Below are 15,251 nucleotides of genomic sequence, written 5' to 3'. Positions count from 1 at the left end.
TTCAAGGGAGAGAACTGGAATTCAGGTTGCCATAGTGTTTGTTGGCATGTTGCTGGAAAGGTAGAGCTCTCAGCCACTGGTTCCCTTGCTCCCTTCCCCTCTACCTTTCTCAGGAACCTCTCTGGGGTTGGCACTCCTACTTTTAATGTCTATTCCCAGCATACGGCGGGGAGATGCTGAGACACAAAGGGGCAAAAGAAAACAACCAGAGTAAGGAAATGGGATCAGAAGGGGTTTAATCCTGCACTAAGAGGAGTCCTTGTAAACTAGTTACGATTATCATCCTGTGAATAATCATTATTATTACCACAGTACATTGCCATTGACAGTGATACTTAGGGCAATACTACAGAGCTCGCCTCTTCAATGCTGCTTAGACTGAGGAGGTGGGTAAAGCACGCAGTCTCAGAACCTGGAGGGGAGTCGTCTTGCATCCCCACTCTTCACAAATGCCACTGTCTTTTGTGTCTCCCTCCCTCCCTCCTAAACCATTCACTATCCCATCAGCTACAGAAGGGACAGAGGAGCAGGCGAGGGATGGGGTCACCAGTAGAGAAATCCAAACATGGACGCTGCCCTTGTGACCCCGAAGTCCTGTCTCACCCCAGAACCCATGACCCTTGACAAGATTCTTTCTTCCAAAGGAGGCCAAAATCCCATGCTGCCACCCATGCTGGAAAGCAGAGAAGACTGGCCCCAAAATCAGTCTCAGGAGAGATGGAGACCAGGCAGGCCGGCCGGCTGGCAGCTTCTGGTTCTAAAGAGTGAAGGCCCTGTCCCCAGAAGGTGGAGCTGGGAGCAAACAGAGGGGGAAAGCTGGACAGAAAGACCTGGAGACAACTCCTTCCACCAGGCTGGTCTTCGTAGGATCACTTGGAAGAACCCAGGGAAGGAACAGAGACCAGCAGTGACAGACAGGCTTTCAGGGCAAGAGAAGAGGAAGAGTGGAAACAGGGAGGCTCCGGGAACTGGGAGAGAAAAGGGCGAGACTACACCAAAGAGACAGAGAATGCAGTGGCGAGAAGAAAGAGATGTCACGCCTGGAGGTTGCCAGAAAGCCCCGCGGGACCACCCTGTCTGCACTCCCCCGCCTCAAAACCTTAAATGCTGAGCAACGTCAAAGAAAATAACTTGTTAATATGGGGGGAGAGCGGCGAGGGAGAAAGTTTCCAGGAAGTAGGGAGTTACCTGACTGCCTTTCACCATCACAGGGGGAGCTGGTGACACTTGCGGCCAAGGATGGAGATGCTCGGAAAACACTGGGCAATAGTATGGAGCCGCGTGAGCCAGGCACACCCTTTCATGATCTCCTTCAAACACGAAACAGCAAAGCCCACACACCGCCCGGCTCCTCGCCGCTTCCATCCTCAGGTGCTAGCCCACATATGGGTGCGAATGAGAACACACGCGGCGTGGGCGCGCTCGGGGTCAACGGCAGTGGAGAGGTGGGTGGGAGTAGGTGAGCGGCGGAGGAGGGAGGGAGAGAGGAAGAAGGGGACCGACCGAGGGGGAGCGAGAGGGGCGCGCTGGGGCTCACATCTGCACCGCCGCCCCCACCCGCCACCTGGAGCGCGCCGCCCAGGGCAGGGGCGCCTGGACCAGAGTGGACGCCGGGCAGCGCCAGGGCGCCCCAGGGGCGGCCGTGGGCGCCGGGCTCTGCCGGCGCGGGGTGCGCGCGCGCGCGCTCCCAGCCGCGCCCCGAGCCGGGCGAGGGACCCCGGGCCTCTGGGCTCCGCGGCGCCGGCGCCCTCTGCCCCCCGCGCGGCTGGCCAGGCAGCCGGGCTCCCCAGGCGAACGCGAGAAAGCGAGGCGGCGGCAGCCACTTGGGGAACTTTTCCCCCCTCGCCTGGAATTTCATAGGAAACACATGCTCTGGAGAAGCTGGGGCCCGGGGGGGGAGGGGCGGGAATTTTCCGCTCCGTCTCGCGCGGCGGTTCGGGCCCCGGTCCCGCCGGGCTCCCGGGCGCTCCGACGAGGCGGAGGCGCCCCTGGCGGACGCGGCCCCGGGCCACTCTGCAGGGACCGACCCCGGGGCCTCGGGGAGCGCGGGGAGAGCAGGAACCCGGTGGAGAAGGCAGGGAGCCCCGGCGAGGCAGCGGGGTCCAGCCTTACCTTGGTGGTTTTCCTCTGGAATGTACATCCTCGTATTCTCATTGACCATGGACCAAAAATGGTTTTCAAAGGAGGAGCAGCCACGAAGAGGAAGAAATGTGAAAACACCCCCCAGCGGGTCTGGATTAATCCCTCCTCCGAGGCCGGCGGCTTTCGTGCAAGATTCGAGGAAGCCGTGGTCTGCAGTGCTGCTTCTTCCCTGCCGACGATTACCTGATTCCCATTATGGCATCAAACCCCAAAAACTGCTCCTTTCCACTACTGCCTCCTCGAGTGAAATTGTAATGCATCCTCAGTACATCCGGGCCCCTTCCAAGAATTGAGCACCGCACCTCTGGCGGCTACACCATTTGAAAAAATAAATCGGGAGAGGCAGGGCGAGAAGAGGCGGAAAGGAGGGGCGGGGGGCGCGCGGGGCCCGCCTGGGCCGGTAGGGGCCGAGGCGCCTCTGCCCACTCCCGGCGAGTCCTCCTGAGGCCCCTGCCCGGCTCTCTGCTGTCAAAGGGAGCCGGCAACTCCTGGGCGCGGAGGCAGGAAGAGCCGCCGCCGCCGCTCCGGGCCCGCCGCGCCGCGCCGCGCCGAGCGCCGCTCTGGCAGGAGCTGTTTCTGCAGAGGCAGCGAGAGGGAGACACCGGGCGCGCGAGAGCGCCGCGCTCACTCCCCCCGGCCCAGCCCCGCCGCGCCCGCGCCCGCCCCTGCCCGCGCCGCCCGCCCGCCCGCCCGCCCGGCGCGCCGGAGGCAGACGCGCTGAACGCTTCCAGATGTGGCGGCGGCGGCGCGCAGGGAGCCGGGCGCACGGCGCGGGGCGCACGGCGGCTGACTGGAGCCCGAAGTTGGGCCCCCTCTCGGCGCCCGCGGCAACGCCGCCCGAGCGAGCCCTCGGCCCGCATGACGTCAAGGGGAGCGGGCCCCGGCCGCCGGCGGGCGAGGGGCGGCGTGAGGAGCCCCCGGGGAGGCCGAGGCGCGCGGGGGACCCGGACGCCCGCCGTGGTGGCCGCGGTGGCCGCGGCGCGGACACACCCCCTCGCGCCCCGCCGGCGGCGTCGCGCCCCCCGCGCCGGCCTGCAGCCCCCCGCCCGCGTTCTCTCTTCAGCTGCGGCGGCGCGTCCCTGCTGGGCCGGCCACGCCGGCAAGGCCTCTGTGAGCGGAATTCCAAGGAGGAGGAATATAATTTGCCCAACTACCAGAGTCTGGTTTCGGATCGGGCCACCGAACAAAACGGCAAAATGAGCCGTGATTCCGTGATTCTGTTTGATCAATTATAATCAGAGCGGTTGTAGAAGTGACAGAGGAGGGGAGGGGAAGCGGGAGGGGCAGCGAGGCGGAGCCTGGTAGGCGAGGCAGCGGTGCCCAGATGTCTGAACAGATTCCTAAGACCCAGGTTTGCTAATTCCTTGGAGGCAGCCGAGCACGTGTTCTGCTAGGATATCCTTACCCACTTCTCTTAATTATTTCTGCAACTCCGGCAGGAACCTATCCAGCACCTCTCCTTCCCGGAGAAGCAAACACTTCCCTCCAGAACTGCCTGCAACCGCAGCAAGTTCCACGGCACCCCCTGCAGGACCGGGCTCCCCTCCAGTAGGGCTTCGTGATCCCTTTCAGGGGGGCCTACAACTCCCTCTTGGGGAAAACCTCTACCTGCCTCCACGTAAGACCTCCTCGCTTCCACATCCACTCTCATTCCCTGGGGGACCCTAACCATTCCCGTGGCTTTCAGCAGCTGTCCATATCAAATGTCTATCTCCAGCCCAGACCGCTCTCCTGAATTCCAGACTCTGTCTAATAGACATCTCAATCCTAATACATCCAACCCTGAATTCCTGATCTCTTCAAAGCCTGCTCCTCACACAGCCTTCCCCTTCGCAGTCGATGACAATCCCATACTTCTAGTTGCTCAGATCAAAATCCTGGAGTCCCTCTTGACTCCTTTCTCTTATCATTCCACGTCTAGTCCATCAGGAGATCCTGCTGGCACTGCCTTCAGGTGAATCCAGAACCTGACCATTTCTCAGTTCCTCCACTGCCACCGCCCGGGGCTGAGCCAACATCCTTCACCCAGGTTTCTCCAGTAGCTGGTCCCCCTGGCCTACCTTCCCTCTCCCCTGCTTTGGTATTTTCTCAATACAGCAATTGGAGTAACCCATTTAAAACACATCACAGCTCTCCTCTGCTCAAAACCCTCCGTGGTTACCCATTTCACTTAGTAAAAGCCATGGTCCTTGTGGTGACCTACAGGAATGGCCGAGTACAAATCCTCTTACATCATCTCCTACTGCCGTCCCCTCACTCAGGATACACTAGCCTCTTGGCCGGCCCCCAGACAGTCCCGAAATGACTCCCCAACACACCGCACATTATAAGCCCTTTGCTCTAGCTATTCCCACTGCCTGGAACACAAACGCCCTCGGCTTCTTCAAAGCTTTCTGCAAATCTCACCTGTTCAATGAGGCTCACCAGGACCTCATCCTGATTCATCCTGACGGACCCCCACAGCACTCCCAATCTCCCCTTACTCTTATTGAATCCCTGCTTAACATAGTATATAGTTTACTTATTCATTAACTTTATTGTTTATTGTCTGTATCCCCCCACTAAAATGTAACCCCCATGAAGACAGGAAGTCATCTATTTTGTTCACCAGTGCCTGGAGCAGTGTCTGGCAGATAGTAAGTACATAATATGTGTTGAATGAAATGAATGAGTGCCTGAGCACTTTCAGGAGTGTTGCAATTCCCCCTATCAAAATGCATCTTGTTGGTCCCTTAGTTGATACCTGAAACCTTACCACTCCTGTTTCCTTCCTTTGTCCAGTGGTTCTGGCCCCAGTTTAAAATGCAAGTGGCCCTGGGAGAGGTATTAAGCTGTATCAGTTATCTTCATTCTAATGTGAATAGCGATCTCAATTTTGTTGGTTACAAGAGAAATCTGGCCTCCTTGCCATTCTGGTGTGTTCATACTCAATTTTCAACCTAATAGAGAAAATTAGAAATGACACAAATTCAAATATTTCCCATTTACTTTAGGATGCATCATAGGCCTGTGTTTCAGAGGCTGCTGCAGCTGATAATTTGTTTAAATGAATACTAAAATTGGTTTGCATCCCCTTTACACACAAGTGCAGGAATAATAATAATAGCTAACACTAGTGAGTGCTCTGTGCCAGGTACTGTGACAGGCATTTTACAGCCTTTATCTTACTTAATCCTCATTGCAACTCAATAAGCTATGTGTTATTGTCATTATTATCCCCATTTTATAGATATGGAAACTGAGTCTTTGAGACTTAAATTACAATGTCCAGGGTCACCCAGGTGAGTAACTGTGGAGCCTGGACTTAGCCCAGACGTATCTGACACCAGACTTAGGCTCTACCATTATCTTACTCCTTCTTCTGAGGGGTGAAGTGTGGGTGAGCTGGTGGGGGCAGGGCTGCAGGGAGATGAACAGTGTGAAATGATTGCAAAATATGCTGCAGATAATTCACAAAGAGCCAAGTCACTGGGAACAGAGTGTATGTGTGTTAGGGGGTCACGTGCAGGATTGATAGCCCAGCTTTTCTAAAGGTAGGCACTGTATAAATCTAGCAAGTAAATATTACCTTCATGCTTCTTTAGTTTCATTTTTCACTTCTCTTTTCAGCTGTGAAATGTGTTCTTTCCTTTCCAGAAAAAGGTATTTCCTAAATATTTGGTCTTGCAGTATACGCCCATATCCCAGCTTTTAACTTGGAACACAGCCCTGGGTGTGCTCTTTCGAGGTAACAAATACTCAACGTGACAAAAGGAGACCATTGTGAATTCTGACTTGGGGATTTGGGAAGTGGTGGGAGCAGAAGAGGGAGTCTGTTTTTCTCTGTCATTGAATGATTTGATTCTCCAGCTAAAGAATCTCCCATAGGTCTTCATGTGTGCCCTCTTTCTACATAGTATTATGCTTATATTTGCATGAGCCTTTTCTCTCCTCTTCCTTACTACATTTTAGATGTCTTCAAGAAGAGAACTGTGTTTATTCTTTGTGCATAACATAATGCTTTGTGCATATGGACACTCCATTTGTGTTGAGTGCATGATTCACTCTGGAAAAGATTTTTAAATGTGACCACAGATATTGTCTTTGGAAGCAATTAAGAGTGCACTGAATTTGTTAATTACAGTGTATTTGTAAGAGTGAAAACCTGGAAATGAACTAAATATTCAACAAAAATGTTGGTTAAATAATAACACTGAGGCCAGGCGCGGTGGCTCAAGCCTGTAATCCCAGCACTTTGGGAGGCCGAGACGGGCGGATCACGAGGTCAGGAGATTGAGACCATCCTGGCTAACCCGGTGAAACCCCATCTCTACTAAAAAATACAAAACACTAGCCGGGCGAGGTGGTGGCGCCTGTAGTCCCAGCTACTCGGGAGGCCGAGGCAGGAGAATGGCTTGAACCCGGGAGGCGGAGCTTGCAATGAGCTGAGATCCGGCCACTGCACTCCAGCCTGGGAGACAGAGCGAGACTCTGTCTCAAAAATAATAATAATAACAACACTGAGAGATTATTCTAAGTGCCTCACATATATAAAGTCATTTGCTCCTCCAAACAACCCTGTAAAGGAATTGCTTTTATCCCCATTTTACCAGTGAGGAAACCAAAGCACAGAAAGGTTTATTCACTTGCCCATGTTTTCACAGCCAGTTAATGTTGAAAGACCTGTGATTTGAACCCCAGCAGTCTTCAGAGCCTATGCTCTTCACCACCACAGAGATGAACTAGAGTGCATTCACACAGTGAAAGTCTACGTAGACAAGAACAATATTAAGAATATTAGTAACGTGGAAAAAAATGATTTACACTAAAAGAAAAACAAGTCACAAAAATATTACAGGCAATATGATTTCATTTTCCTTTTAATGTCAGGTTTATATTTGAACTAGGGAAAAGACTAAGTAAGGTTCACACCAAAATGTTGACAGTATCCTCAAACTGGGGTATGTGGGGGGAAAAAATGTAGACAGTAGCTTTCTTTGGGAGGGGGATTACACGTAAATGTTTCTTCTTCTTCTTCTTCTTTTTCTTCTTCTTCTTCTTCTTCTTCTTCTTCTTCCTCTTCCTCTTCCTCTTCCTCTTCCTCTTCTTCTTCTTCTCCTTCCCCTCCTTCTCCTTCCCCTCCTTCTCCTTCCCCTCCTCCTCCTTCTCCTCCTCCTCCTCCTCCTCCTCCTTCTTCTCCTCCTCCTCCTCCTCCTCCTCCTCCTCCTCCTCCTTCTTCTCCTTCTTCTCCTCTTCTCCTTCTTCTTCCTTATCTGGCCCAAGGCTTGGAAAGCCAGGTTGCCAAGCAGGCTCTTCCTCTTCCCTTAGCACACACACCTCTTGACACAGAGCCCTCCCCCTACTGCCTAGCCAGGGAAGACACTGCTAATAAATCTCTTCAGAATAACTCTGTCATCAAGTCTGCAAGGTGTCCCTTCTATTTCTCTCCTTCTGCCCACCACAACAGCCACTCAGCACTAAATGCTGCCACCCACCTGCAAAAAGTTACCTGTCCAGTGTTTCCAGCCCAGATGCATTACGTTGTCCTCATTGCGATCTGAGCTGCCTGGTTGAAGCGTCAGCCACTCTGTGTTGGTGGTAGAGAGCTAGGAGCACCAAGATGATGGGTAAATCTTAACAATGACCTTTTGGGAAGATGTTTCATCCTTAATTTCTAATCCACATAATTGCCTGTATATAAGGGTGGACATTTCAAACCAGGTAAAATTGATTAGCAAGCCAGAGTAGGAAGAGGGGGGTTAGAAAGCCCACTTTAAATGTGCCTTCTGACACCTTACCTTCTTTATCTCCCCATAGGGCCACGCACAACCGTTCCTTCTCAAAGGCCAGAGATGGGAACATCAGTGTGGTGGTTTTGCATTAGGTCAGCTTAACTAAGCTGGAACCTATTTCCCAGAATTGCCTTCCTTATGTGGTTCTGCATTAAGATTGTCCACAACAGGTATTTGTGGAGCCTCTGGAAGGTGGACATGAAGCAGCAGCATGCATTCATTGTCACCGATCTGCTGGCTTACCCTGACGGTGGAGCCCACAGCTCCTCCAGCTCCTGCTAGTTCTCCTTCTTCAGCTACTCTGAGGCCTGAGCAAAGTACATGCCCAGCTCTGTAGTAAAGATTCCAGCTTTATGTTTCATAGTCAAGATCAGCAATGGTAAAAGGCAAACAAGGGTTTTATTTGTCCTTGTGGGCTCCACTTTGGCCTCACTCTCTCCCACATCACATCCTGCTTTCCTCCTGCCTTTTGGCACTACAGCAACTTCAGACCCATCCTCAGATGCAGAGGTAGCAGCCTTCTGTAGATTCTTCACCAGCTTCCACAACTGGATAAGGTCTAATCTCTGCGATCAATCCCTTCCTCCATGTCAGTCATGGTGGTACCACTTCCCTGATCAAACCTGACTGATGCATCAGTGTAGTGCTCCCACCCATGACCAGGTTACTTGTTTAGATATTTTTATGAGTAAATAGTGCCTGGCACATAGTTGCCCTCAATATATATGTTTGTTGAATTCATACTAATTATCATCCTTTAATATGCCTGGTGAATATCAGGTGCTATGATAGGCACTTTAAATACAGCTAACAGCCTGGTGTGTGGAGACAGGCCAGACACAGAGCCGGGTTCTGCCTGCTATGAGCTACGGGAATGTGGACACCTGACTTTAACTCTTAACACCCAGTTTTTACAATATGAAGCTAATAGTGGTACCTACCTCCATAGGGTGGTTGTGAGAATGAAATGAAATAGTCCAGGTAAAGTGTGTGGGGTGCACAGCATGCTCATTTAATGTTAGCTGTTACCATCCTTCACCCCTGCAAGGAAGATTTGTTGACTATCTACTATGTGCCCTGAATTCACCGCAGCCCTGCCAAAGAGACTTACCACCATTGTACAGATGCAAAACAGTAGCTAAGAGGCTAACTTTCTTGCCCAAGATTGGTTTGTCAGCAAATTATAGAATTGGGATTTGAACCCAAGTCTACACAAACCCAGAGGCCATGCACTGGCCGCTACTATGCACAACATTTCAGGCACTAGAACTAAAATGGAGGAGAGAGGAAGGCTTTGGGGAAAATCCCTCAACCCACAGTTCAGACAGCAGAGCTGAAGAGGGTGCAGAATGGCCTTTCTCCTTCTCTTGGAAGACCCATAAAAACGCTGAGGCCTTCACAACTCATGTTAATATTTAAAAACCTCTGCTGGCAGAGTACTCCCTTCTATCACATCTCCATCCTTCCTCCTGTCTGCTTTTGTAGAAGCCATAGGACGAACCAGATCCCACCTAACCCACTGGACTATCTTTATACACCACACTTAGGGAAAACTCTCCTGGCAGCTCAGCCCCAGTGTCCATCCCAAGGGGAAGCCAGAGTACTCAGGGTGCGAGGATAATTCAAGCCTCATTCTACAGCAGCCTAAGTTGTTAGGATAATAAGGTGTGGTAACATGACTAACATGAATACCCTTGTGATTTTCAGCAATACTTAGCCCCCAGAGACAGAAAACAGCAAGGTTATTTATGGCCTGATCCTGGAGACTGGATCTCCAGGTGGGAGAATTCATCTACCATGTGTGGATTCAAATCATGGCCCTCTCTACCTCAGCAAACCAATGGTGCATGCTAATTATGTAACTATCTTGGACTTCTGTTTGCTCATCTGCAAAATGGGAATCTGTGGCCTCATCTCCTGAGGCTCTTTGGAAAAAGAAGTTGATACCAAGGGAAGCGCTCAATCACCAAAGTTATACCTTCATTACTTGTTAAGGCCCTGAGAACGTTTGTTTCATCTGGGTGACCTGCTGACCCCCAGAAGGAACCGCATAGTCAAGGTTCAGACCTATCCACTATTGTGTCCACTTTTTTAGGAGTTCAAAGGCCATCACGAAGCGCAAGCCATTCCCACCTGTATTCAATTTTTGCCATAGCAAATTACCACTAACTGGGTGTTTTAACGCAACAGCAATTAATTCTCTCGCAGTTTTGGAGGCCAGAAGTTCAAAATTCAGCAGGGTGTGCTGCCTGCAGTGGCCCTCAGGGAGAACCCCTTCTTTGTCCCTTCCAGCTTCTGCTGGCTGGCAGCATTCCTTGGTTTGTGGCCACATCACTCTGTCTCCATGATCACCTTGCCTCCTCATCTCCTGGCAGTCAGATCTCCTTCTGCTTCACTCTTACAAGGACACCTGTCATTGGATTTAGGACTCCCCAGATAATCCCGGACAATGTCTTCATCTCAAAATTCTTAAGTTAGTTACGTCTACAAAGACCCTTTTTCCTGATAAGTTAAAATTGACACTTTCTGGGGATCAGGACATGTACGTACATTCTGAGGGGCCGCTATTCAACCCACTACACTACCCTAATCTACAAGAATGTTTCTTCATCCATTTTCATTTGAATCTCAAGACAACGTTTGCTAATTCCTGAAACTTTAGCAACCTCTTTCTCTCTCCCACTGAGGCTCAGTTTCTTCACTTATAAAACAGAAGTTATTGCCATATGTTAGAGCTTAAGTGAGTGGTGACAAAGGTGCTTCACTATGGAAGATGCTCCTTCCCACACAACTCAGTCTCACACTTAACCCTTTCAGTGAATCACCCTCGGCTATTTGATTAGAGAAACTGAATGCTTGGAGAGGTTCAGTAACCTGGCCGAGCCAACTCAGCTGGGTAGAAGTGGACCTGGCTTTAAACCCCAAAGACCATTCTGATCCTCAACCTCCCTAACCCCTTTACCTTCTTAAACGTTCCAGGCCAGTTCAAACGTGTTCAATGGAGCTATGTAGAAAATGTCTTCTCAAAGGAAGCTGAAAAGTGTTCTTTTCAGTAGGGCTTTCAGAACCCTCCTCTTCTAATTAGCTTTATAACTGTTCTCTCTTCTCTTTTTACCCTTCTCTGAACGCATTCTAAGTTCTCTCATTTTCAAAACACGGTCCTAAGAGTAAACACCTTTATCTGGCCATCAGAAATCAGCCATCAACCCTCATTCTATTCACAGTCCTCCTATAAATATAACTCTTGGCAAACTCACCTTTCCTTCCATATTTCATTCAATCTGTAATGTCTTCTCTCTCTGACCCCTGGTTCTTCTCCCTCTCACGCAAGGATGAATAATAAATGATGGCTCAGTTCGTATTTGCATTCTGGATTATTCTTTCCTGAATGGTCACTTTGCATGCATCTCTCTTAGAATTCCACGTTAATTTCCAGCTTGCTTTCCTACAGTATCAGAAGTCATGTGAGACTAGGGTTATACAGCCATGAACATTTCTGGTTCCTAGTCTGACACAGGTCAGGTAACCCTTTACTTGATATGACATTTGGGACCTGGCCACCTCAACAGATGAAAAAGGATATTTGTTCTCTAAAGCCTCCTTTTAAAGATGATGCACTGTTCTAATTGTAGATTCCAAGGATCTTTTATAGGGGTACCCTTTGGTCAATCTGCAGCCGTCCCATCCCTGAAATCTAAAAGAATATAGACTGCACTGATAGGAATAATTCCAAATATTTGCATTCCTGGAACGGTAAACTCGAATGCCATAAAACTAATTAACATTTGGCTAGTTCACTCTAAGTTGTTGATTAGGCCATTTTCCAAGTACCTGGGGGTGGGGAAGTTACAGCTAATCATCACCACCCTACTAGAGAGGTCATTGCTCCATAATACATCTAGATATAGGCAAAGTCAAGAGGGCAACCAAAAAGATATCTTCTCAGTAGTGACCATCATTAACTTGCCAAATGGCTTCCACTCAGTGGCCAAGTGGAACCTGGTGGAAACAAGAGCTGGGCAGAGTTGTCAAGTATGGCAGGACACTTCCAGTCATGTCTTCATATGACTCAGCTGAAGTACCTCTACCAGCTACATAGGTCTTCCTTCAGCCAAAGTCATACTTGAAGGTAAGTTTCAATCTCCCAAGATTTATCATTTTTGCCTCTTTACAAGCAGATTCAGATTTTCTGCCTTTGTCGTGTTCAGTCCTGCTTACATAATGATTTTTTGTGATGAATATAACCCCATTATTTTATTATTAATCACTAACTCTTGGTAATCTTTTTTTTATCCAATGAACAATTGACCAATGCCACCCATATCAACTTCTACTGTAGTTTAGTTAGCAAGAATATTCTGTTTTCTTCTCCTCTGGGGCACAGGGCAGAGTGAGCTTCTCAACCATTCTGCATTTGCACACAAATATTGGACTAGTCCTGACTAATAAAATGTAAGTAGAAGTGACTGTGTCACCTCCAGGTTGAGGTGATGGAAGACCTGTTGCAATTATTCTGTCTCTCCCTTCTCCTGCCACATTATCCAGATGGTACAGCTGCAAGATAGAGAAGCATCCATCAACCCTGGATCCCTGAGTGACTTTGTGAACCAGAACCTCTCACTTGCCCCCTCTGGATGCAGTATGATCAAGAAATAGATTTGTACTCTATTAAGCTCCAGGAATGTGGAAAATATTACCATAATATAATGTTAACTATCTTGACTAACAGGCTGGAATAAATCAACAACTCCATGTGTGTAACCCACGTGTGGTTATGGATTTGCCAAGTTCTGATTCATTGAACTGACTTCTCTTCCAATCAGCATAATATCAGTCAATGATTCTAATTCGTAGGAGGGCAGGCTGTAATGATAATGATCTTGCGATGAAGTAATATTGAAAACATTTATAATTTATGTAGCATATAATAGTTTTATTTGTTCTAGATAAACTGGTGATGGTGTCTATAGCAACTGATTATACAGATGAAATACCTCAAAATACGTTTTCCTCTTAAAATCTTCTTAAAGTACAGGTATATTTATGCTTGTGTTTATATTGAATCGCTTATGCAAACTATTCTTGTGTGGATGAATCAAGAACACGTTAACAATTTCCCAAGTGGACTTGGAAAGTAATTGGAGTAGTGTAGGACATCTTGAAACTCGTGTACAAGTAATGATTTAATAGAATTCATTTCCAGATCCTCAACTTTCATATGTGCTCAGTCTTCATGTTCACCGGAAAACAACCTGGGGCAGAACCTGGAGCCCACCTGCTGCTTCTCCTGTCTCTCAAAGGGGCATCCATATCCTACACTTCAGCAGAGAGGCACACCTGTCATTCACCCTGCATCCTTCCAGGTCCATATCCCTGTGGCGTGAATGCCCCCAGGACACCAAGCAAGGAGATCTAGGAAATACTGGTTCCCAGACAAGGAGACATTTGAAATACAGGTATCTAGAAAGCCTCTTGAATCAGACAACATATCCCTTCAATCATGATCTTTTTAAAATATATATTTCTGGTACATTTTATATTAAGAATTACCTCGAAAAGCTCATAATGTAATTATGTTGTTTTGCTCAGTTATATATTATTAGTATCTGTGATAATTCAATCCAAAAGAAATGTATAACACAAAGCCTTATGGTTATAAAATTTTTAATTTTAAATTTTAATTTATATACATCTTTTTGTTGCAGAGTAATATGATAGTGTGACCAGTAAAAGACTTTCAAGCATAAAAATATATTGTAGTAGGGTAAAATTTTAAGAAGGAAATGGAATGTAAGTATGTATCCAAGGAGAAAAAGAAATGATGAAAAATCTTTGACTGTTAAAAACAGGGCTTTTATATATTTTTGAATACATAATAGAAGGTATCAAATAGCTGCAGTGTTTATATTTTATTGGAAACTTTAGAAGAGTAATGCAACAATTTTATGTTAAACTGTCAAGATTTATAAAGCACCAGAAATTGCATCATTTACAACCATTTAAAATTATCATGAAACTTTTGGGATGTCAACTTGAAAATGCATGATGAGGCACAGACTTTTTCACAACTTTTTTGGGGGGATCTGCAAGCAAAGCACTGCGGAGGCCCTGGATCAGCACAGGCTGCAGCCCTGTAAGGTCCTAGCTTGGCAACCCCGGCCTCTGATGGTTGGTGCAGGCTGCTGCTCTTCACACGGAAGGCCAGGGCTACAGACCCTGGCAGATAAGTAAATGTTCATAAAACAAATGAACATCTCTGCTTTCTCATTCTCACTCTATCTTCTATCCCAAACATGATCTCGAATGATATGCCTCCCTTCTTGGGGTTTTTAGTCTTCTTGAGATTCTTGGAGCGAGCAAGCAAGGTGTCCTATGGTCACATTATCCCAGAGGATATCAAGAATACCCTTAGCAGCGCTGTGACCCACACACCTCTAAGCAGCCTTTTTCAACCCAGGTTGTTTAGATTTTATTCTACAACAGAGTCACTCAATTTTAAGTATGTTTTTAACCCAGAAAGGCCAAACGCAGCAGACACTAGGACTTCACTGCCTATTTCTAGCCTTTGAATGATTAGAGATGGAATTTTTCTCAGCCTCAGAAGAAATACTTTCAGTTCCGGCCTTCAGTCAGGATTTATTGGACAGATCTGATTCTGCTGTATTTTCATTTACAGTCTAGAAGACCAAAGCATCAGGTATTAGATAGAACTCTTGAGTTTAAACCTTGTATCTATTACCACTTGGCTGTGTAACTTTAGCCAGGGCTCTTATGTTCTTTGAGTATCAGTTCCCTCAACCATAAACCAAGGAACTTTCAAGGAATGGATTCTGAGTACAAAGTGAAATATTAATATGAAAAAGTCTTGGCAAGGAAAAGTATAGATATAGCAGGGTACTTATTACCACAAAGATGGAATTTTCTATCATCTTTGACAATCCGTTGAAGCACCCAACAGTCTTTCTTGGTCCAACCCAAATATCATTAACCACAATTCCAATCATTTTCTTTTTGTCTTTTATTCCTCTTTGGAAAAAGAGACTAGTTGATCACCATCTCTTACGTAAGAATCAATTAACTATTTGAAAAGAGGATACTTAAAACCAGTTCTTCAGAAGTGGAAGTCAAGGTATTCAACGTCTCCACATCACCCAGCCTACCACTTACTCAGACTTTGATAATGAAATTCTGTCACATTTCTTGTAAAAGTCTAATTAAATCTCAACAGTTTTATCCATGTAACCATTTTCTGCTTGAAAATTTCCCTTAAAACTCTGAAAGTAAACCCTATAAGGGGGGTAGTTAGACCAGCTCAATTATTTGCTGTCACTTCTATGC

General features: G+C 47.6%; 1 protein-coding gene across 29 annotated transcripts in view; it reads right to left on the bottom strand.

Moving 5' to 3' along the window:
- Positions 1–2,720, bottom strand: part of CACNA1C (calcium voltage-gated channel subunit alpha1 C) — a 650,562-nt gene extending 647,842 nt beyond the window's left edge. For 25 of the 29 annotated variants that reach the window (XM_073020371.1, XM_073020378.1, XM_073020380.1 and 22 more), the window contains exon 1: positions 2,113–2,719. In XM_073020371.1, coding sequence (XP_072876472.1) covers positions 2,113–2,161 — 49 coding nt within the window. In that variant the 5' untranslated portion in view covers positions 2,162–2,719. Of the gene's footprint in view, positions 1–1,188; positions 1,493–2,112 lie in introns of those variants that run through there. The other 4 variants (XM_073020354.1, XM_073020379.1, XM_073020353.1 and 1 more) reach the window with 2 other exon arrangements.
- Positions 2,721–15,251: the final 12,531 nt, after the last annotated feature.

This window comes from Chlorocebus sabaeus, chromosome 11, assembly GCF_047675955.1.
Source record: "Chlorocebus sabaeus isolate Y175 chromosome 11, mChlSab1.0.hap1, whole genome shotgun sequence".
Lineage (NCBI taxonomy): Eukaryota > Metazoa > Chordata > Mammalia > Primates > Cercopithecidae > Chlorocebus > Chlorocebus sabaeus.
This window is presented reverse-complemented; position numbering and strand designations above follow the sequence as displayed.